The 24,219-nt window shown below is 48.9% G+C and overlaps 1 protein-coding gene and 1 long non-coding RNA gene across 3 annotated transcripts; one reads left to right on the forward strand and one right to left on the reverse strand.

Annotated features, from left to right (window-relative positions):
* Positions 1-177: 177 nt before the first annotated feature.
* LOC118380314 (L-seryl-tRNA(Sec) kinase-like) lies at positions 178-23,280 on the forward strand. Its single transcript, XM_052515319.1, is given in 10 exon segments — positions 178-397; positions 400-600; positions 1,229-1,636; positions 1,696-1,804; positions 16,532-16,733; positions 18,042-18,117; positions 20,428-20,521; positions 21,568-21,932; positions 22,198-22,550; positions 22,724-23,280. Coding segments are annotated over 8 exon segments (1,344 nt in total). The 5' UTR covers positions 178-370; the 3' UTR covers positions 21,795-21,932; positions 22,198-22,550; positions 22,724-23,280.
* Positions 22,160-22,691, reverse strand: LOC127928184 (uncharacterized). 2 transcript variants are annotated; one of them, XR_008130810.1, is made up of 3 exons: positions 22,642-22,691; positions 22,373-22,489; positions 22,160-22,306 (listed from the first exon to the last, which is right to left on the reverse strand). It is a non-coding gene; the product is annotated as an uncharacterized LOC127928184 (long non-coding RNA). The 2 variants fall into 2 exon arrangements; XR_008130811.1 differs by lacking the exon at positions 22,642-22,691 and adding an exon at positions 22,591-22,612.
* Positions 23,281-24,219: the final 939 nt, after the last annotated feature.

The raw sequence follows: 24,219 nt of genomic DNA on the forward strand, positions 1-24,219 counted from the left end.
CATCTACTAAATATGTGACCAATAGGATTTGATTTGAAAAACTTGTCGAAGGAGTGGCTTTGAGACGGCGTGCACATGCGCAGTTCGACACGAGAGGACCCTTAGACCCGATGACGTGTATATACGCGTGCGTTTATCTGGTATAAACGGGGACTTCTGTTGCAGAATCAGTTTGAGCCGGTCTTTGATACTGTACTGTCTAGAACCTCCAGCACCACAGGTGGCAGCACAGGGCCATAAACTAGTATACTTACCAAAACCACCATAGAAGTACTGGATTATGACGTGGACTTGTTATGGGTCAGGAAGAGGACATTCCTCAACAAATAATAGTTTAATAACGTTGCAAAGGTGACACATCGTTCCGTCGATGGATCTAAATGAAGATAGTGTTAATTTGCGATGTGCACCCGGATATGCTTGTGTGTTCTCTGCGGTTTACCTGCAGCAGGAAAGTCGACGCTCGCGCAGGCGGTCAACTCTCACTCTGCACAACGAGGATGGAGGTCCGCTGTCATTTCTTACGACGACCTGATTCCCGGTGACGCGTTCAATGTGAAGGAAGTCCAGGATGAGCAGGATATTCCGCGATCGCAGACGGTACATTACAAGTCTTAAATCCTGTTCATATCAATGTAGACTACTGAGAACTGTAAATGCTCAACTACCCACCTGGGATTTTGTTGTGCCGAAATTGAATCAAATCTGCATTATTGAATTACACTGCCTGTAAAGTATCAAAAGGGAGTTAATTTCCATATAAATGCGTCATAGGTTTGATTGATACTGTAATGAAACGGCAAGGAGCAGGTCTCGAACCTCGGGTCCGGCGCGATATCGACTGTGCCGCAAAAGCATGCTCGATTTCCAGCGCTTATAAACCCAGGGTCGTTACAATATGATATACTATTTGAAATAGGCAACAGGGTTTGTCGTGAATGTGTTCCTCATGTCACTGTGCCACAACCCCCATGTCTTTCAGCAGACTGAATGGAAATGAAGGAACAGGGTTTGTCGTGAATGTGTTCCTCATGTCACTGTGCCACAACCCCCATGTCTTTCAGCAGACTGAATGGAAATGAAGGAACAGGGTTTGTCGTAAATGTATTCCTCATGTCACTGTGCCACAACCCCCATGTCTTTCAGCAGACTGAATGGAAATGAAGGAACAGGGTTTGTCGTAAATGTATTCCTCATGTCACTGTGCCACAACCCCCATGTCTTTCAGCAGACTGAATGGAAAGGTCACAGACAAGAGGTGCTGCGGTGTGTTGAACAGTTCCTACAGAGTCCCACAGATCAGCTACCACCAATCATCTACCAGATCAACAGGGATGCCCGGAGTCGTCTCCTTCACGCCGCTCAGGTCTGCGGGACACCGGCGGGCTCTTCTCGGGTCTGCGGGACACCGGCGGGCTCTTCTCAGGTCTGCGGGACACCGGCGGGCTCTTCTCGGGTCTGCGGGACACCGGTGGGCTCTTCTCGGGTCTGCGGGACACCGGCGGGCTCTTCTCGGGTCTGCGGGACACCGGCGGGCTCTTCTCGGGTCTGCGGGACACCGGCGGGCTCTTCTCGGGTCTGCGGGACACCGACGGGCTCTTCTCTGGTCTGCGGGACACCGGCGGGCTCTTCTCAGGTCTGCGGGACACCGGTGGGCTCTTCTCGGGTCTGCGGACACCGGTGGGCTCTTCTCAGGCTTACCCGTCACCTTCAGATCGACCACCGCCGCCACTCGTCATTCTGCTGGACGACAACTTCTACTATCCAAGCATGAGATACGAGGTGTACCAACTGGCCAGAAAACGTATGTTAAATCTGAAACCCCGTTACTGCACCGTCTGAAACCCTGTTGTAGAGAGTTACTGCACCGTCTGAAACCCTGTTGTAGAGAGTTACTGCACCGTCTGAAACCCGTTGTAGAGAGTTACTGCACCGTCTGAAACCCCGTTGTAGAGAGTTACTGCACCGTCTGAAACCCCGTTGTAGAGAGTTACTGCACCGTCTGAAACCCTGTCGTAGAGAGTTACTGCACCGTCTGAAACCCTGTCGTAGAGAGTTACTGCACCGTCTGACACCCCGTTGTAGAGAGTTACTGCACCGTCTGAAACCCCGTTGTAGAGAGTTACTGCACCGTCTGAAACCCTGTTGTAGAGAGTTACTGCACCGTCTGAAACCCCGTTGTAGAGAGTTACTGCACCGTCTGAAACCCTGTTGTAGAGAGTTACTGCACCGTCTGAAACCCTGTTGTAGAGAGTTACTGCACCGTCTGAAACCCTGTTGTAGAGAGTTACTGCACCGTCTGAAACCCCGTTGTAGAGAGTTACTGCACCGTCTGAAACCCCGTTGTAGAGAGTTACTGCACCGTCTGAAACCCTGTTGTAGAGAGTTACTGCACCGTCTGAAACCCTGTTGTAGAGAGTTACTGCACCGTCTGAAACCCTGTTGTAGAGAGTTACTGCACCGTCTGAAACCCTGTTGTAGAGAGTTACTGCACCGTCTGAAACCCTGTTGTAGAGAGTTACTGCACCGTCTGAAACCCTGTTGTAGAGAGTTACTGCACCGTCTGAAACCCTGTCGTAGAGAGTTACTGCACCGTCTGAAACCCCTTGTAGAGAGTTACTGCACCGTCTGAAACCCTGTCGTAGAGAGTTACTGCACCGTCTGAAACCCCGTTGTAGAGAGTTACTGCACCGTCTGAAACCCTGTTGTAGAGAGTTACTGCACCGTCTGAAACCCCGTTGTAGAGAGTTACTGCACCGTCTGAAACCCTGTTGTAGAGAGTTACTGCACCGTCTGAAACCCCGTTGTAGAGAGTTACTGCACCGTCTGAAACCCTGTTGTAGAGAGTTACTGCACCGTCTGAAACCCTGTTGTAGAGAGTTACTGCACTGTCTGAAACCCCGTTGTAGACAGTTACTGCACCGTCTGAAACCCTGTTGTAGAGAGTTACTGCACCGTCTGAAACCCTGTTGTAGAGAGTTACTGCACCGTCTGAAACCCTGTTGTAGAGAGTTACTGCACCGTCTGAAACCCTGTTATAGAGAGTTACTGCACCGTCTGAAACCCCGTTGTAGAGAGTTACTGCACCGTCTGAAACCCTGTTGTAGAGAATTACTGCACCGTCTGAAACCCTGTTGTAGAGAGTTACTGCACCGTCTGAAACCCCGTTGTAGAGAGTTACTGCACCGTCTGAAACCCTGTTGTAGAGAGTTACTGCACCGTCTGAAACCCTGTTGTAGAGAGTTACTGCACCGTCTGAAACCCTGTTGTAGAGAGTTACTGCACCGTCTGAAACCCTGTTGTAGAGAGTTACTGCACCGTCTGAAACCCCGTTGTAGAGAGTTACTGCACCGTCTGAAACCCTGTTGTAGAGAGTTACTGCACCGTCTGAAACCCTGTTGTAGAGAGTCACTGCACCGTCTGAAACCCTGTTGTAGAGAGTTACTGCACCGTCTGAAACCCTGTTGTAGAGAGTTACTGCACCGTCTGAAACCCTGTTGTAGAGAGTTACTGCACCGTCTGAAACCCTGTCAGAGAGTTACTGCACCGTCTGAAACCCCGTTGTAGAGAGTTACTGCACCGTCTGAAACCCCGTTGTAGAGAGTTACTGCACCGTCTGAAACCCCGTTGTAGAGAGTTACTGCACCGTCTGAAACCCAGTTGTAGAGAGTTACTGCACCGTCTGAAACCCTGTTGTAGAGAGTTACTGCACCGTCTGAAACCCTGTTGTAGAGAGTTACTGCACCGTCTGAAACCCTGTTGTAGAGTTACTGCACCGTCTGAAACCCGTTGTAGAGAGTTACTGCACCGTCTGAAACCCTGTTGTAGAGAGTTACTGCACCGTCTGAAACCCTGTTGTAGAGAGTTACTGCACCGTCTGAAACCCCGTTGTAGAGAGTTACTGCACCGTCTGAAACCCTGTCAGAGAGTTACTGCACCGTCTGAAACCCTGTCGTAGAGAGTTACTGCACCGTCTGAACCCTGTTGTAGAGAGTTACTGCACCGTCTGAAACCCTGTTGTAGAGAGTTACTGCACCGTCTGAAACCCTGTTGTAGAGAGTTACTGCACCGTCTGACACCCTGTCGTAGAGAGTTACTGCACCGTCTGAAACCCTGTTGTAGAGAGTTACTGCACCGTCTGAAACCCTGTTGTAGAGAGTTACTGCACCGTCTGACACCCTGTCGTAGAGAGTTACTGCACCGTCTGAAACCCTGTTGTAGAGAGTTACTGCACCGTCTGAAACCCTGTTGTAGAGAGTTACTGCACCGTCTGAAACCCCGTTGTAGAGAGTTACTGCACCGTCTGAAACCCCGTTGTAGAGAGTTACTGCACCGTCTGAAACCCAGTTGTAGAGAGTTACTGCACCGTCTGAAACCCAGTTGTAGAGAGTTACTGCACCGTCTGAAACCCTGTTGTAGAGAGTTACTGCACCGTCTGAAACCCAGTTGTAGAGAGTTACTGCACCGTCTGAAACCCTGTTGTAGAGAGTTACTGCACCGTCTGAAACCCTGTCAGAGAGTTACTGCACCGTCTGAAACCCTGTCGTAGAGAGTTACTGCACCGTCTGAAACCCCGTTGTAGAGAGTTACTGCACCGTCTGAAACCCCGTTGTAGAGAGTTACTGCACCGTCTGAAACCCTGTCGTAGAGAGTTACTGCACCGTCTGAAACCCTGTCGTAGAGAGTTACTGCACCGTCTGAAACCCTGTCGTAGAGAGTTACTGCACCGTCTGAAACCCTGTTGTAGAGAGTTACTGCACCGTCTGAAACCCTGTTATAGAGAGTTACTGCACCGTCTGAAACCCTGTTGTAGAGAGTTACTGCACCGTCTGAAACCCTGTTGTAGAGAGTTACTGCACCGTCTGAAACCCTGTTGTAGAGAGTTACTGCACCGTCTGAAACCCTGTTGTAGAGAGTTACTGCACCGTCTGAAACCCTGTTGTAGAGAGTTACTGCACCGTCTGAAACCCTGTCGTAGAGAGTTACTGCACCGTCTGAAACCCCGTTGTAGAGAGTTACTGCACCGTCTGAAACCCCGTTGTAGAGAGTTACTGCACCGTCTGAAACCCAGTTGTAGAGAGTTACTGCACCGTCTGAAACCCAGTTGTAGAGAGTTACTGCACCGTCTGAAACCCTGTTGTAGAGAGTTACTGCACCGTCTGAAACCCAGTTGTAGAGAGTTACTGCACCGTCTGAAACCCTGTTGTAGAGAGTTACTGCACCGTCTGAAACCCTGTCGTAGAGAGTTACTGCACCGTCTGAAACCCTGTCGTAGAGAGTTACTGCACCGTCTGAAACCCCGTTGTAGAGAGTTACTGCACCGTCTGAAACCCCGTTGTAGAGAGTTACTGCACCGTCTGAAACCCTGTCGTAGAGAGTTACTGCACCGTCTGAAACCCCGTTGTAGAGAGTTACTGCACCGTCTGAAACCCCGTTGTAGAGAGTTACTGCACCGTCTGAAACCCAGTTGTAGAGAGTTACTGCACCGTCTGAAACCCAGTTGTAGAGAGTTACTGCACCGTCTGAAACCCTGTTGTAGAGAGTTACTGCACCGTCTGAAACCCAGTTGTAGAGAGTTACTGCACCGTCTGAAACCCTGTTGTAGAGAGTTACTGCACCGTCTGAAACCCTGTCGTAGAGAGTTACTGCACCGTCTGAAACCCTGTCGTAGAGAGTTACTGCACCGTCTGAAACCCCGTTGTAGAGAGTTACTGCACCGTCTGAAACCCCGTTGTAGAGAGTTACTGCACCGTCTGAAACCCTGTTGTAGAGTTACTGCACCGTCTGAAACCCCGTTGTAGAGAGTTACTGCACCGTCTGAAACCCTGTTGTAGAGAGTTACTGCACCGTCTGAAACCCTGTCAGAGAGTTACTGCACCGTCTGAAACCCTGTCGTAGAGTTACTGCACCGTCTGAAACCCTGTCGTAGAGAGTTACTGCACCGTCTGACACCCCGTTGTAGAGAGTTACTGCACCGTCTGAAACCCTGTTACTGCACCGTCTGAAACCCTGTTGTAGAGAGTTACTGCACCGTCTGAAACCCTGTTGTAGAGAGTTACTGCACCGTCTGAAACCCTGTTGTAGAGAGTTACTGCACCGTCTGAAACCCTGTTATAGAGAGTTACTGCACCGTCTGAAACCCTGTTGTAGAGAGTTACTGCACCGTCTGAAACCCTGTTGTAGAGAGTTACTGCACCGTCTGAAACCCTGTTGTAGAGAGTTACTGCACCGTCTGAAACCCTGTCGTAGAGAGTTACTGCACCGTCTGAAACCCCGTTGTAGAGAGTTACTGCACCGTCTGAAACCCCGTTGTAGAGAGTTACTGCACCGTCTGAAACCCAGTTGTAGAGAGTTACTGCACCGTCTGAAACCCAGTTGTAGAGAGTTACTGCACCGTCTGAAACCCTGTTGTAGAGAGTTACTGCACCGTCTGAAACCCAGTTGTAGAGAGTTACTGCACCGTCTGAAACCCTGTTGTAGAGAGTTACTGCACCGTCTGAAACCCTGTCGCAGAGAGTTACTGCACCGTCTGAAACCCTGTCGTAGAGAGTTACTGCACCGTCTGAAACCCCGTTGTAGAGAGTTACTGCACCGTCTGAAACCCCGTTGTAGAGAGTTACTGCACCGTCTGAAACCCTGTCGTAGAGAGTTACTGCACCGTCTGAAACCCTGTCGTAGAGAGAGTTACTGCACCGTCTGAAACCCTGTCGTAGAGAGTTACTGCACCGTCTGAAACCCTGTTGTAGAGAGTTACTGCACCGTCTGAAACCCTGTTATAGAGAGTTACTGCACCGTCTGAAACCCTGTTGTAGAGAGTTACTGCACCGTCTGAAACCCTGTTGTAGAGAGTTACTGCACCGTCTGAAACCCTGTTGTAGAGAGTTACTGCACCGTCTGAAACCCTGTTGTAGAGAGTTACTGCACCGTCTGAAACCCTGTTGTAGAGAGTTACTGCACCGTCTGAAACCCTGTCGTAGAGAGTTACTGCACCGTCTGAAACCCCGTTGTAGAGAGTTACTGCACCGTCTGAAACCCCGTTGTAGAGAGTTACTGCACCGTCTGAAACCCAGTTGTAGAGAGTTACTGCACCGTCTGAAACCCAGTTGTAGAGAGTTACTGCACCGTCTGAAACCCTGTTGTAGAGAGTTACTGCACCGTCTGAAACCCAGTTGTAGAGAGTTACTGCACCGTCTGAAACCCTGTTGTAGAGAGTTACTGCACCGTCTGAAACCCTGTCGTAGAGAGTTACTGCACCGTCTGAAACCCTGTCGTAGAGAGTTACTGCACCGTCTGAAACCCCGTTGTAGAGAGTTACTGCACCGTCTGAAACCCCGTTGTAGAGAGTTACTGCACCGTCTGAAACCCTGTCGTAGAGAGTTACTGCACCGTCTGAAACCCCGTTGTAGAGAGTTACTGCACCGTCTGAAACCCCGTTGTAGAGAGTTACTGCACCGTCTGAAACCCAGTTGTAGAGAGTTACTGCACCGTCTGAAACCCAGTTGTAGAGAGTTACTGCACCGTCTGAAACCCTGTTGTAGAGAGTTACTGCACCGTCTGAAACCCAGTTGTAGAGAGTTACTGCACCGTCTGAAACCCTGTTGTAGAGAGTTACTGCACCGTCTGAAACCCTGTCGTAGAGAGTTACTGCACCGTCTGAAACCCTGTCGTAGAGAGTTACTGCACCGTCTGAAACCCCGTTGTAGAGAGTTACTGCACCGTCTGAAACCCCGTTGTAGAGAGTTACTGCACCGTCTGAAACCCTGTCGTAGAGAGTTACTGCACCGTCTGAAACCCTGTCGTAGAGAGTTACTGCACCGTCTGAAACCCTGTTGTAGAGAGTTACTGCACCGTCTGAAACCCTGTTGTAGAGTTACTGCACCGTCTGAAACCCTGTCGTAGAGAGTTACTGCACCGTCTGAAACCCTGTTGTAGAGAGTTACTGCACCGTCTGAAACCCCGTCGTAGAGAGTTACTGCACCGTCTGAAACCCTGTTGTAGAGAGTTACTGCACCGTCTGAAACCCCGTTGTAGAGAGTTACTGCACCGTCTGAAACCCCGTTGTAGAGAGTTACTGCACCATCTGAAACCCCGTTGTAGAGAGTTACTGCACCGTCTGAAACCCCGTTGTAGAGAGTTACTGCACCGTCTGAAACCCCGTTGTAGAGAGTTACTGCACCGTCTGAAACCCTGTTGTAGAGAGTTACTGCACCGTCTGAAACCCCGTTGTAGAGAGTTACTGCACCGTCTGAAACCCTGTTGTAGAGAGTTACTGCACCGTCTGAAACCCTGTCGTAGAGAGTTACTGCACCGTCTGAAACCCTGTTGTAGAGAGTTACTGCACCGTCTGAAACCCCGTTGTAGAGAGTTACTGCACCGTCTGAAACCCCGTTGTAGAGAGTTACTGCACTGTCTGAAACCCTGTTGTAGAGAGTTACTGCACCGTCTGAAACCCCGTTGTAGAGAGTTACTGCACCGTCTGAAACCCTGTTGTAGAGAGTTACTGCACCGTCTGAAACCCCGTTGTAGAGAGTTACTGCACCGTCTGAAACCCTGTCGTAGAGAGTTACTGCACCGTCTGAAACCCTGTTGTAGAGAGTTACTGCACCGTCTGAAACCCTGTTGTAGAGAGTTACTGCACCGTCTGAAACCCTGTTATAGAGAGTTACTGCACCGTCTGAAACCCCGTTGTAGAGAGTTACTGCACCGTCTGAAACCCTGTTGTAGAGAATTACTGCACCGTCTGAAACCCTGTTGTAGAGAGTTACTGCACCGTCTGAAACCCCGTTGTAGAGAGTTACTGCACCGTCTGAAACCCTGTTGTAGAGAGTTACTGCACCGTCTGAAACCCTGTTGTAGAGAGTTACTGCACCGTCTGAAACCCTGTTGTAGAGAGTTACTGCACCGTCTGAAACCCTGTTGTAGAGAGTTACTGCACCGTCTGAAACCCCGTTGTAGAGAGTTACTGCACCGTCTGAAACCCTGTCGTAGAGTTACTGCACCGTCTGAAACCCTGTTGTAGAGAGTTACTGCACCGTCTGAAACCCTGTTGTAGAGAGTTACTGCACCGTCTGAAACCCTGTTGTAGAGAGTTACTGCACCGTCTGAAACCCTGTCGTAGAGAGTTACTGCACCGTCTGAAACCCTGTCGTAGAGAGTTACTGCACCGTCTGAAACCCAGTTGTAGAGAGTTACTGCACCGTCTGAAACCCCGTTGTAGAGAGTTACTGCACCGTCTGAAACCCCGTTGTAGAGAGTTACTGCACCGTCTGAAACCCCGTTGTAGAGAGTTACTGCACCGTCTGAAACCCCGTTGTAGAGAGTTACTGCACCGTCTGAAACCCCGTTGTAGAGAGTTACTGCACCGTCTGAAACCCCGTTGTAGAGAGTTACTGCACCGTCTGAAACCCTGTTGTAGAGAGTTACTGCACCGTCTGAAACCCTGTTGTAGAGTTACTGCACTGTCTGAAACCCCGTTGTAGAGAGTTACTGCACCGTCTGAAACCCTGTTGTAGAGAGTTACTGCACCGTCTGAAACCCTGTCGTAGAGAGTTACTGCACCGTCTGAAACCCCGTTGTAGAGAGTTACTGCACCGTCTGAAACCCTGTCGAGAGTTACTGCACCGTCTGAAACCCTGTCGTAGAGAGTTACTGCACCGTCTGACACCCCGTTGTAGAGAGTTTACTGAAACCCTGTTACCGTCTGAAACCCTGTTGTAGAGAGTTACTGCACCGTCTGAAACCCTGTTGTAGAGAGTTACTGCACCGTCTGAAACCCTGTTGTAGAGAGTTACTGCACCGTCTGAAACCCTGTTTAGAGAGTTACTGCACCGTCTGAAACCCTGTTGTAGAGAGTTACTGCACCGTCTGAAACCCTGTTGTAGAGAGTTACTGCACCGTCTGAAACCCTGTTGTAGAGAGTTACTGCACCGTCTGAAACCCTGTTGTAGAGAGTTACTGCACCGTCTGAAACCCTGTTGTAGAGAGTTACTGCACCGTCTGAAACCCTGTTGTAGAGAGTTACTGCACCGTCTGAAACCCTGTTGTAGAGAGTTACTGCACCGTCTGAAACCCCGTTGTAGAGAGTTACTGCACCGTCTGAAACCCCGTTGTAGAGAGTTACTGCACCGTCTGAAACCCAGTTGTAGAGAGTTACTGCACCGTCTGAAACCCTGTTGTGAAAGTAGAGAGTTACTGCACCGTCTGAAACCCAGTTGTAGAGAGTTACTGCACCGTCTGAAACCCTGTTGTAGAGAGTTACTGCACCGTCTGAAACCCTGTTGTAGAGAGTTACTGCACCGTCTGAAACCCTGTCGTAGAGAGTTACTGCACCGTCTGAAACCCCGTTGTAGAGAGTTACTGCACCGTCTGAAACCCCGTTGTAGAGAGTTACTGCACCGTCTGAAACCCTGTCGTAGAGAGTTACTGCACCGTCTGAAACCCTGTCGTAGAGAGTTACTGCACCGTCTGAAACCCTGTCGTAGAGAGTTACTGCACCGTCTGAAACCCTGTTATAGAGAGTTACTGCACCGTCTGAAACCCTGTTGTAGAGAGTTACTGCACCGTCTGAAACCCTGTTGTAGAGTTACTGCACCGTCTGAAACCCTGTCGTAGAGAGTTACTGCACCGTCTGAAACCCTGTTGTAGAGAGTTACTGCACCGTCTGAAACCCCGTCGTAGAGAGTTACTGCACCGTCTGAAACCCTGTTGTAGAGAGTTACTGCACCGTCTGAAACCCCGTTGTAGAGAGTTACTGCACCGTCTGAAACCCCGTTGTAGAGAGTTACTGCACCATCTGAAACCCCGTTGTAGAGAGTTACTGCACCGTCTGAAACCCCGTTGTAGAGAGTTACTGCACCGTCTGAAACCCCGTTGTAGAGAGTTACTGCACTGTCTGAAACCCTGTTGTAGAGAGTTACTGCACCGTCTGAAACCCCGTTGTAGAGAGTTACTGCACCGTCTGAAACCCTGTTGTAGAGAGTTACTGCACCGTCTGAAACCCTGTTGTAGAGAGTTACTGCACCGTCTGAAACCCCGTTGTAGAGAGTTACTGCACTGTCTGAAACCCTGTTGTAGAGAGTTACTGCACCGTCTGAAACCCCGTTGTAGAGAGTTACTGCACCGTCTGAAACCCTGTTGTAGAGAGTTACTGCACCGTCTGAAACCCCGTTGTAGAGAGTTACTGCACCGTCTGAAACCCTGTCGTAGAGAGTTACTGCACCGTCTGAAACCCTGTTGTAGAGAGTTACTGCACCGTCTGAAACCCTGTTATAGAGAGTTACTGCACCGTCTGAAACCCTGTTGTAGAGAGTTACTGCACCGTCTGAAACCCCGTTGTAGAGAGTTACTGCACCGTCTGAAACCCTGTCGTAGAGAGTTACTGCACCGTCTGAAACCCTGTCGTAGAGAGTTACTGCACCGTCTGAAACCCTGTCGTAGAGAGTTACTGCACCGTCTGAAACCCTGTCGTAGAGAGTTACTGCACCGTCTGAAACCCTGTTGTAGAGAGTTACTGCACCGTCTGAAACCCGTTGTAGAGTTACTGCACCGTCTGAAACCCCGTTGTAGAGAGTTACTGCACCGTCTGAAACCCTGTCGTAGAGAGTTACTGCACCGTCTGAAACCCTGTCGTAGAGAGTTACTGCACCGTCTGAAACCCTGTCGTAGAGAGTTACTGCACCGTCTGAAACCCTGTTGTAGAGAGTTACTGCACCGTCTGAAAGCCCGTTGTAGAGAATTACTGCACCGTCTGAAACCCTGTTATAGAGAGTTACTGCACCGTCTGAAACCCTGTTGTAGAGAGTTACTGCACCGTCTGAAACCCCGTTGTAGAGAGTTACTGCACCGTCTGAAACCCTGTCGTAGAGAGTTACTGCACCGTCTGAAACCCTGTTGTAGAGAGTTACTGCACCGTCTGAAACCCCGTTGTAGAGAGTTACTGCACCGTCTGAAACCCCGTTGTAGAGTTACTGCACCGTCTGAAACCCCGTTGTAGAGAGTTACTGCACCGTCTGAAACCCTGTTGTAGAGAGTTACTGCACCGTCTGAAACCCTGTTACTGCACCATCTGAAACCCTGTTGTAGAGAGTTACTGCACCGTCTGAAACCCTGTTGTAGAGAGTTACTGCACCGTCTGAAACCCTGTTGTAGAGAGTTACTGCACCGTCTGAAACCCTGTTACTGCACCATCTGAAACCCTGTTGTAGAGAGTTACTGCACCGTCTGAAACCCTGTTGTAGAGAGTTACTGCACCGTCTGAAACCCTGTTGTAGAGAGTTACTGCACCGTCTGAAACCCTGTTGTAGAGAGTTACTGCACCGTCTGAAACCCTGTTGTAGAGAGTTACTGCACCGTCTGAAACCCCGTTGTAGAGAGTTACTGCACCGTCTGAAACCCTGTCGTAGAGAGTTACTGCACCGTCTGAAACCCTGTTGTAGAGAGTTACTGCACCGTCTGAAACCCTGTTGTAGATAGTTACTGCACCGTCTGAAACCCGTTGTAGAGAGTTACTGCACCGTCTGAAACCCTGTTGTAGAGAGTTACTGCACCGTCTGAAACCCTGTTGTAGAGAGTTACTGCACCGTCTGAAACCCTGTTGTAGATAGTTACTGCACCGTCTGAAACCCTGTTGTAGAGAGTTACTGCACCGTCTGAAACCCTGTTGTAGAGAGTTACTGCACCGTCTGAAACCCCGTTGTAGAGAGTTACTGCACCGTCTGAAACCCTGTTGTAGAGAGTTACTGCACCGTCTGAAACCCTGTTGTAGAGAGTTACTGCACCGTCTGAAACCCCGTTGTAGAGAGTTACTGCACCGTCTGAAACCCTGTTGTAGAGAGTTACTGCACCGTCTGAAACCCTGTTGTAGAGAGTTACTGCACCGTCTGAAACCCTGTTGTAGAGAGTTACTGCACCGTCTGAAACCCCGTTGTAGAGAGTTACTGCACCGTCTGAAACCCCGTTGTAGAGAGTTACTGCACCGTCTGAAACCCTGTTGTAGAGAGTTACTGCACCGTCTGAAACCCTGTTGTAGAGAGTTACTGCACTGTCTGAAACCCTGTCGTAGAGAGTTACTGCACCGTCTGAAACCCTGTTGTAGAGAGTTACTGCACCGTCTGAAACCCTGTTGTAGAGAGTTACTGCACCGTCTGAAACCCCGTTGTAGAGAGTTACTGCACCGTCTGAAACCCTGTCGTAGAGAGTTACTGCACCGTCTGAAACCCTGTCGTAGAGAGTTACTGCACCGTCTGAAACCCTGTGTAGAGAGTTACTGCACCGTCTGAAACCCTGTCGTAGAGAGTTACTGCACCGTCTGAAACCCCGTTGTAGAGTTACTGCACCGTCTGAAACCCCGTTGTAGAGAGTTACTGCACCGTCTGAAACCCTGTCGTAGAGAGTTACTGCACCGTCTGAAACCCTGTTGTAGAGAGTTACTGCACCGTCTGAAACCCTGTCGTAGAGAGTTACTGCACCGTCTGAAACCCTGTTGTAGAGAGTTACTGCACCGTCTGAAAGCCCGTTGTAGAGAATTACTGCACCGTCTGAAACCCTGTTATAGAGAGTTACTGCACCGTCTGAAACCCTGTTGTAGAGAGTTACTGCACCGTCTGAAACCCCGTTGTAGAGAGTTACTGCACCGTCTGAAACCCTGTCGTAGAGAGTTACTGCACCGTCTGAAACCCTGTTGTAGAGAGTTACTGCACCGTCTGAAACCCCGTTGTAGAGAGTTACTGCACCGTCTGAAACCCTGTTGTAGAGAGTTACTGCACCGTCTGAAACCCTGTTGTAGAGAGTTACTGCACCGTCTGAAACCCTGTTACTGCACCATCTGAAACCCTGTTGTAGAGAGTTACTGCACCGTCTGAAACCCTGTTGTAGAGAGTTACTGCACCGTCTGAAACCCTGTTGTAGAGAGTTACTGCACCGTCTGAAACCCTGTTACTGCACCATCTGAAACCCTGTTGTAGAGAGTTACTGCACCGTCTGAAACCCTGTTGTAGAGAGTTACTGCACCGTCTGAAACCCTGTTGTAGAGAGTTACTGCACCGTCTGAAACCCTGTTGTAGAGAGTTACTGCACCGTCTGAAACCCTGTTGTAGAGAGTTACTGCACCGTCTGAAACCCTGTTGTAGAGAGTTACTGCACCGTCTGAAACCCGTTGTAGAGAGTTACTGCACCGTCTGAAACCCTGTCGTAGAGAGTTACTGCACCGTCTGAAACCCTGTTGTAGAGAGTTACTGCACCGTCTGAAACCCTGTTGTAGATAGTTACTGCACCGTCTGAAACCCCGTTGTAGAGAGTTACTGCACCGTCTGAAACCCTGTTGTAGAGAGTTACTGCACCGTCTGAAACCCTGTTGTAGAGAGTTACTGCACCGTCTGAAACCCTGTTGTAGATAGTTACTGCACCGTCTGAAACCCTGTTGTAGAGAGTTACTGCACCGTCTGAAACCCTGTTGTAGAGAGTTACTGCACCGTCTGAAACCCCGTTGTAGAGAGTTACTGCACCGTCTGAAACCCTGTTGTAGAGAGTTACTGCACCGTCTGAAACCCTGTTGTAGAGAGTTACTGCACCGTCTGAAACCCCGTTGTAGAGAGTTACTGCACCGTCTGAAACCCTGTTGTAGAGAGTTACTGCACCGTCTGAAACCCTGTTGTAGAGAGTTACTGCACCGTCTGAAACCCTGTTGTAGAGAGTTACTGCACCGTCTGAAACCCTGTTGTAGAGAGTTACTGCACCGTCTGAAACCCTGTTGTAGAGAGTTACTGCACCGTCTGAAACCCTGTTGTAGAGAGTTACTGCACCGTCTGAAACCCTGTTGTAGAGAGTTACTGCACTGTCTGAAACCCTGTTGTAGAGAGTTACTGCACCGTCTGAAACCCCGTTGTAGAGAGTTACTGCACCGTCTGAAACCCTGTCGTAGAGAGTTACTGCACCGTCTGAAACCCCGTTGTAGAGAGTTACTGCACTGTCTGAAACCCTGTTGTAGAGAGTTACTGCACCGTCTGAAACCCTGTTGTAGAGAGTTACTGCACCGTCTGAAACCCTGTTGTAGAGAGTTACTGCACCGTCTGAAACCCTGTCGTAGAGAGTTACTGCACCGTCTGAAACCCTGTCGTAGAGAGTTACTGCACCGTCTGAAACCCTGTTGTAGAGAGTTACTGCACCGTCTGAAACCCTGTTGTAGAGAGTTACTGCACCGTCTGAAACCCTGTTGTAGAGAGTTACTGCACCGTCTGAAACCCTGTTGTAGAGAGTTACTGCACCGTCTGAAACCCCGTTGTAGAGAGTTACTGCACCGTCTGAAACCCTGTTGTAGAGAGTTACTGCACCGTCTGAAACCCTGTTGTAGAGAGTTACTGCACCGTCTGAAACCCCGTTGTAGAGAGTTACTGCACCGTCTGAAACCCTGTTGTAGAGAGTTACTGCACCGTCTGAAACCCTGTTGTAGAGAGTTACTGCACCGTCTGAAACCCTGTCGAGAGAGTTACTGCACCGTCTGAAACCCTGTCGTAGAGAGTTACTGCACCGTCTGAAACCCTGTTGTAGAGAGTTACTGCACCGTCTGAAACCCTGTTGTAGAGAGTTACTGCACCGTCTGAAACCCTGTTGTAGAGAGTTACTGCACCGTCTGAAACCCTGTTGTAGAGAGTTACTGCACCGTCTGAAACCCTGTTGTAGAGAGTTACTGCACCGTCTGAAACCCCGTTGTAGAGAGTTACTGCACCGTCTGAAACCCTGTTGTAGAGAGTTACTGCACCGTCTGAAACCCTGTTGTAGAGAGTTACTGCACCGTCTGAAACCCCGTTGTAGAGTTACTGCACCGTCTGAAACCCCGTTGTAGAGAGTTACTGCACCGTCTGAAACCCTGTTGTAGAGAGTTACTGCACCGTCTGAAACCCAGTGAAATGTCTTGATAATATTTGTATTTAAAGCTGTTTGAAGCCCGGTGTACATAACTGAAAGTACAATATGCAAAAATAAGTATGAGAAGCATAGAAATTGCACACCTAGAACAGATCTACCGCTTTCTAAGACTTGCTTTCAATGAAAATGACAGATCTATAAGTCACATTTCTACGTGCATTTGGTCTGGTCGCCCAAAAAGTTACAAATTACCAAACAAAACAAACTCCTCTTAGCCCAAGAACGACTTTTAAATATGTCCACAGAAAACAAAAACACATTTACAGGAACAACTGTGCAGATAAAGTTTGTTAACAGAATAAAACTGAGGGAGATTCGACCATAATTCTGTTACCAAACTTTTTCATCTGCACAGTTTTTCCAGTAAATGTTTTTATTTATTTACTATGTAAATTGTTCAAACAAGTAGTCATTGTGCATAGAATTGTATGTATGGTTTGTTAAACTTTGAAATCAATGTTTTTAGTCTTAGTCTTAAATCAGAGTCTCGACGTAATTCCGTTTCTGTGGAATTGCCCCGTACCAGTTAACTTTATGTGGTCATTTTAATAACCAGTTAGTAAATCATAGATATCGTTTGCCTACGTTGACATTGTTCTCTTCGAAACAGACTCTGTGGGATTCTGTCAGGTGTACGTCCACTGTCCCGTGGAGTCGTGTGTCAGGAGAAACCAGCTGAGGCCCCAGCCGTTACCCAGTGATGTCATAGTAGAGATGGCCAAGCGCATGGAGCCTCCAAACCCTCAGAGAAACTCATGGGAGCAGAACAGTGTCACTCTGGACAGCGAACACCACTTCACCATAGAATACATGTGAGTGAGTCTAGGGAAGTGTCCCCTTACACAAGAAATCAAATGTATTTATAAAGCCCTTCGTACATCAGCTGATATCTCAAAGTGCTGTACAGAAACCCAGCCTAAAACCCCAAACAGCAAGCAATGCAGGTGTAGAAGCACGGTGGCTAGGAAAAACTCCCTAGAAAAGGCCAAAACCTAGGAAGAAACCTAGAGAGGAACCAGGCTATGAGGGGTGGCCAGTCCTCTGCTGGCTGTGCCAGGTGGAGATTATAAACCTAGAGAGGAACCAGGCTCTGAGGGGTGGCCAGTCCTCTTCTGGCTGTGCCAGGTGGAGATTAGAAACCTAGAGAGGAACCAGGGTATGAGGGGTGGCCAGTCCTCTTCTGGCTGTGCCGGGTGGAGATTAGAAACCTAGAGAGGAACCAGGCTATGTGGGGTGGCCAGTCCTCTTCTGGCTGTGCCAGGTGGAGATTATAAACCTAGAGAGGAACCAGGCTATGAGGGGTGGGCCAGTCCTCTTCTGGCTGTGCCAGGTGGAGATTATAAACCCAGAGAGGAACCAGGCTATGAGGGGTGGCCAGTCCTCTTCTGGCTGTGCCAGGTGGAGATTAGAAACCTAGAGAGGAACCAGGGTATGAGGGGTGGCCAGTCCTCTTCTTGCTGTGCCAGGTGGAATATTAGAAACCTAGAGAGGAACCAGGCTATGAGGGGTGGCCAGTCCTCTTCTGGCTGTGCCGGGTGGAGATTAGAAACCTAGAGAGGAACCAGGCTATGAGGGGTGGCCAGTCCTCTTCTGGCTGTGCCGGGTGGAGATTATAAACCTAGAGAGGAACCAGGCTATGTGGGGTGGCCAGTCCTCTTCTGGCTGTGCCGGGTGGAGATTATAACAGAACATGGCCAAGATGTTCAAATGTTCATAAATGACCAGCATGGTCAAATAATAATAATCACTGGCAGAACAGTTGACACTGGAGCAGCAGCACAGTCAGGTGGAATTGGGACAGCAAGGATTCATCATGCCAGGTAGTCCTGAGGCATGGTCCTGGGGCTCAGGTCCTCCGAGAGAGAGAGAATTAGAGGGAGCATATTTAAATTCACACAGGACACCGGATAAGACAGGAGAAGTACTCCAGATATAACAGACTGACCCTAGCCCCCCGACACATAAACTACTGTAGCATAAATACTGGAGGCTGAGACAGGAGGGGTCAGGAGACACTGTGGTCCCGTCCGATCCAAGTAATCAGACAGGAAATGTGACGTTAACGTAATCAAATGATACTATTTATGTATATTAACCTTGTGTTTCACCCTCTCCTTCAGCCAAAGGTTGGTGAAGGTGATCTCCACTGCGTTGGAGAACCCACTGAGTCCAGTCCAGGACAACACTGAGCAGCAGGTGTGTTCTGTTAGTTCATGGAACCCACTGAGTCCAGTCCAGGACAACACTGAGCAGCAGGTATGTTCTGTTAGTTCATGGAACCCGCTGAGTCCAGTCCAGGACAACACTGAGCAGCAGGTATGTTCTGTTAGTTCATGGAACCCACTGAGTCCAGTCCAGGACAACACTGAGCAGCAGGTATGTTCTGTTAGTTCATGGAACCCACTGAGTCCAGTTCAGGACAACACTGAGCAGCAGGTATGTTCTGTTAGTTCATGGAACCCGCTGAGTCCAGTCCAGGACAACACTGAGCAGCAGGTATGTTCTGTTAGTTCATGGAACCCACTGAGTCCAGTCCAGGACAACACTGAGCAGCAGGTATGTTCTGTTAGTTCATGGAACCCACTGAGTCCAGTCCAGGACAACACTGAGCAGCAGGTATGTTCTGTTAGTTCATGGAACCCACTGAGTCCAGTCCAGGACAACACTGAGCAGCAGGTATGTTCTGTTAGTTCATGGAACCCACTGAGTCCAGTCCAGGACAACACTGAGCAGCAGGTATGTTCTGTTAGTTCATGGAACCCACTGAGTCCAGTCCAGGACAACACTGAGCAGCAGGTATGTTCTGTTAGTTCATGGAACCCACTGAGTCCAGTCCAGGACAACATTGACCATGTTAACATGACCTCTGCTGTATTCTATATTCTGTAGGAGGCTGACCCTCAGAGCTGTGGTGTATTCTATATTCTGTAGGAGGCTAACCTTCAGAGCTGTGGTGTATTCTATAGGAGGCTGACCTTCAGAGCTGTGGTGTATTCTGTATTCTATAGGAGGCTGACCTTCAGAGCTGTGGTGTATTCTATATTCTGTAGGAGGCTGACCCTCAGAGCTGTGGTGTATTCTATATTCTGTAGGAGGCTGACCCTCAGAGCTGTGGTGTATTCTATATTCTGTAGGATGCTAACCTTCAGAGCTGTGGTGTATTCTATAGGAGGCTGACCTTCAGAGCTGTGGTGTATTCTATATTCTGTAGGAGGCTGACCCTCAGAGCTGTGGTGTATTCTATATTCTGTAGGAGGCTGACCCTCAGAGCTGTGGTGTATTCTATATTCTGTAGGAGGCTGACCCTCAGAGCTGTGGTGTATTCTATATTCTATAGGAGGCTGACCCTCAGAGCTGTGGTGTATTCTATAAGAGGCTGACCCTCAGAGCTGTGGTGTATTCTGTAGGAGGCTGACCCTCAGAGCTGTGGTGTATTCTATATTCTGTAGGAGGCTGACCCTCAGAGCTGTGGTGTATTCTATATTCTGTAGGAGGCTGACCCTCAGAGCTGTGGTGGATTCTATATTCTGTAGGAGGCTGACCCTCAGAGCTGTGGTGTATTCTATATTCTGTAGGAGGCTGACCCTCAGAGCTGTGGTGGATTCTATAGGAGGCTGACCCTCAGAGCTGTGGTGTATTCTATATTCTGTAGGAGGCTGACCCTCAGAGCTGTGGTGTATTCTATATTCTGTAGGAGGCTGACCCTCAGAGCTGTGGTGTATTCTATATTCTGTAGGAGGCTGACCCTCAGAGCTGTGGTGTATTCTATATTCTGTAGGAGGCTGACCCTCAGAGCTGTGGTGTATTCTATATTCTGTAGGAGGCAGACCCTCAGAGCTGTGGTGTATTCTATAGGAGGCTGACCCTCAGAGCTGTGGTTTATTCTATATTCTGTAGGAGGCTGACCCTCAGAGCTGTGGTGTATTCTATATTCTGTAGGAGGCTGACCCTCAGAGCTGTGGTGTATTCTATATTCTGTAGGAGGCTGACCCTCAGAGCTGTGGTGTATTCTATATTCTGTAGGAGGCTGACCCTCAGAGCTGTGGTGTATTCTATATTCTGTAGGAGGCTGACCCTCAGAGCTGTGATGTATTCTATATTCTGTAGGAGGCTGACCGTCAGAGCTGTGGTGTATTCTGTAGGAGGCTGACCCTCAGAGCTGTGGTGTATTCTGTAGGAGGCTGACCCTCACAGCTGTGGTGTATTCTATATTCTGTAGGAGGCTGACCCTCAGAGCTGTGGTGTATTCTATATTCTGTAGGAGGCTGACCCTCAGAGCTGTGATGTATTCTATATTCTGTAGGAGGCTGACCCTCAGAGCTGTGGTGTATTCTGTAGGAGGCTGACCCTCAGAGCTGTGGTGTATTCTATATTCTGTAGGAGGCTGACCCTCAGAGCTGTGGTGTATTCTATATTCTATAGGAGGCTGACCCTCAGAGCTGTGGTGTATTCTATATTCTATAGGAGGCTGACCCTCAGAGCTGTGGTGTATTCTATATTCTGTAGGAGGCTGACCGTCAGAGCTGTGTGTCCAGTGTGGTCCACCAGGCTGACCAGGCCTGCAGACGCCTGGTCTCACAGGCCATGCAGGAGGCCAGAGGTCAGTATTCATCCTTACTGTGATCCTTAAAGCCCACACACACACACACACACACTGATACAGTTTGCCGGCTGAGAGTACTTAGCGACTCTGAACGGAATGCCAGGCGTGCCAGGGGGTGGACCTGTACCAACCACGTCGTAGCAGCGTGAAGCTCCCCTCGTAACACACTCTCGACTGTGTGAGAACATGGCAGTAACGTCTTGCCTCGCGCTCATCTCAAAATCTTGTTTAAACATCATCTGGCTGAGTCTAACTTTTAAAAAATAAAACATAATCAAGAGGTAATAGTGGCAAGGCATGTAGTAGCCTAGCGGTTAGAGTGTAGAGGCGGCAGGGTAGCCTAGTGGTGGCAGGGTAGCCTTGTGGTTAGAGTGTAGAGGCGGCAGGGTAGCCTAGTGGTGGCAAGGTAGCCTAGTGGTTAGAGTGTAGAGGGCGGCAGGGTAGCCTAGTGGTTAGAGTGTAGAGGGCGGCAGGGTAGCCTAGTGGTTAGAGTGTAGAGGGCGGCAGGGTAGCCTAGTGGTTAGAGTGTAGAGGTGGCAGGGTAGCCTAGTGGTTAGAGTGTAGAGGGCGGCAGGGTAGCCTAGTGGTTAGAGTGTAGAGGGCGGCAGGGTAGCCTAGTGGTTAGAGTGTAGAGGTGGCAGGGTAGCCTAGTGGTTAGAGTGTAGAGGGCGGCAGGGTAGCCTAGTGGTTAGAGTGTAGAGGGCGGCAGGGCATCCTAGTGGTTAGAATGTAGAGGCGGCAGGGTAGCCTAGTGGTTAGAGCGTTGGACTAGTAACCGGAAGGTTGCAAGTTCAAACCCCCGAGCTGACAAGGTACAAATCTGTCGTTCTGCCCCTGAACAGGCAGTTAACCCCACTGTTCCCAGGCCGTCATTGAAAATAAGAATTTGTTCTTCACTGACTTGCCTGGTTAAATAAAGGTAAAATAAAAGCAGAGAGAATGAATGATTTATATTGTATGTTTCTAAGTAGAATGTTTCTTGACTCACTACCTCCCTTTACTTCTTTATCAGTAAATCACAACTCTTCATCCTCTATGTTCAGAACATCAACTTCCCCCAGAGAGGATGAGGTCTCTGGCAGCCGACTTCAATGAATCCAAAACCACATTTCTCCAGGACCTGCGGAGACAGGTTCTCCGCGGCCTTCCCTTAACCCGGGGAGAGGACGTGGAGGTGGAGCGGGTCGTGACCAGAGCCGTGGACGTCTTCAACAAAGAGAAACGGGATCTCATTGCAAGATACCTTCCTCCTTATGACAGAATAAAATGACACAGATAACCAGGGATGGATGACAGCCATTATGTAACTTTCATTGATTCTATGGAAATAGTCATAGACTTTGACGTTAGTAATTACATTTCTTTATTTTTCTGACAAAATGTCCAACCTGTTAGGTGCATATACAGGGTGGAAAAGGCTAACTTAGCCGTAGCACTGGGTGGAACCTAACAGGGTGGAAATGTGGAGGCTAACTTAGCCGTAGCACTGGGTGGAACCTAGCAAGGTGGAACCTAACAGGGTGGAAATGTGGAGGCTAACTTAGCCGTAGCACTGGGTGGAACCGAGCAAGGTGGAAATGTGGAGGCTAACTTAGCCGTAGCACTGGGTGGAACCGAGCAAGGTGGAAATGTGGAGGCTAACTTAGCCGTAGCACTGGGTGGAACCTAGCAAGGTGGAACCTAACAGGGTGGAAATGTGGAGGCTAACTTAGCCGTAGCACTGGGTGGAACCGAGCAAGGTGGAAATGTGGAGGCTAACTTAGCCGTAGCACTGGGTGGAACCTAGCAAGGTGGAACCTAACAGGGTGGAAATGTGGGGGCTAACTTAGCCGTAGCACTGGGTGGAACCTAGCAAGGTGGAACCTAACAGGGTGGAAATGTGGAGGCTAACTTAGCCGTAGCACTGGGTGGAACCGAGCAAGGTGGAAATGTGGAGGCTAACTTAGCCGTAGCACTGGGTGGAACCTAACAGGGTGGAAATGTGGAGGCTAACTTAGCAGAACCGAGCAAGGTGGAACCTAACAGGGTGGACATGTGGAGGCTAAAGCTGTAGCACTGGGTGGAACCTAGCAAGGTGGAACCTAACAAGGTGGAAATGTGGAGGAACTGGTTGGAACCTAGCAAGGTGGAAATGTGGAGGCTAACTTAGCCGTAGCACTGGGTGGAACCTAGCAAGGTGGAAATGTGGAACCTAGCAAGGTGGAAATGTGGAGGCTAACTTAGCCGTAGCACTGTGAGTGATCAAGATCCAGCTAGCATAATGGTGCCCACTTGAAGATAATTTTTTTACTGTTCTGTCAAACACAATTTGAAATGATCAAATGTTCATCTAATTTAGCCGAACAGCGGGGGACATTTTAAGAGTGAGACCGTACTGACTAACATCACGAAACATTAAAATGTAGATGTGAACCGAGTGTTGATACTTAATGTAGCGTTGCGTTGCTATGGACACTTCCCGATTGTGATGTCATCATCCACTGAAAACAAAATGGTCAAAAAATGCAAATAATAATGCCCATTGAGATCGACATGTTTTGTGTTTTTATGGAAAAGGACACGTACCTTTCTATTTAAAGCCCTTTGGAAACCACATTCTACAGTGAATAAGAGGTGTTATGTCCTGGGGACAGAAAAGGCACTGCATAACAGGAATGAATGACCCCGGTCTGTGAGAGACACAAATCTTGCTTGTTTGTAGGTGACCAAATACTTATTTTCCACCATAATTTGCAAATAAATTCATTTAAAAAATCCTACAATGTGATTTTCTGGATTTTTTTTTTCTTCTAATTTTGTCTGTCATAGTTGAAGTGTACCTATGATGAAAAAAATTACAGGCCTCTCTAATCTTTTTAAGTGGGAGAACTTGCACAATTGGTGGCTGAATATGTAACCACTGTATTTGGTTTTATAGAGGGCCTAAATCCTACACATCCTAGATCACTGCATAGAAAACACCACTCCAATAAATATAATAATCTACAGGGACCATTAGACACTGCTACATCAATCTATGTTTCCAGAAAACACACAGGAAACCCTTTTAACATACAATATGAAAAACAAACTCCAGGCTCTGATCTGTGCAAATCATTTCAATACTCAGGGAGGGGTGGTGTTACGTTACTGTCTGTAAGGACCACAATCATTTCAATACTCAGGGAGGGGTGGTGTTACGTTACTGTCTAAGGACCACAATCATTTCAATACTCAGGGAGGGGTGCTGTTACGTTACTGTCTGTAAGGACCACAATCATTTCAATACTCAGGGAGGGGTGGTGTTACGTTACTGTCTGTAAGGACCACAATCATTTCAATACTCAGGGAGGGGTGGTGTTACGTTACTGTCTGTAAGGACCACAATAATTTCAATACTCAGGGAGGGGTGCTGTTACGTTACTGTCTGTAAGGACCACAATCATTTCAATACTCAGGGAGGGGTGGTGTTACGTTACTGTCTGTAAGGACCACAATCATTTCAATACTCAGGGAGGGGTGGTGTTACGTTACTGTCTGTAAGGACCACAATCATTTCAATACTCAGGGAGGGGTGCTGTTACGTTACTGTCTGTAAGGACCACAATCATTTCAATACTCAGGGAGGGGTGGTGTTACGTTACTGTCTGTAAGGACCACAATCATTTCAATACTCAGGGAGGGGTGGTGTTACGTTACTGTCTGTAAGGACCACA

This window comes from Oncorhynchus keta, unplaced genomic scaffold, assembly GCF_023373465.1.
Source record: "Oncorhynchus keta strain PuntledgeMale-10-30-2019 unplaced genomic scaffold, Oket_V2 Un_scaffold_22585_pilon_pilon, whole genome shotgun sequence".
NCBI lineage: Eukaryota > Metazoa > Chordata > Actinopteri > Salmoniformes > Salmonidae > Oncorhynchus > Oncorhynchus keta.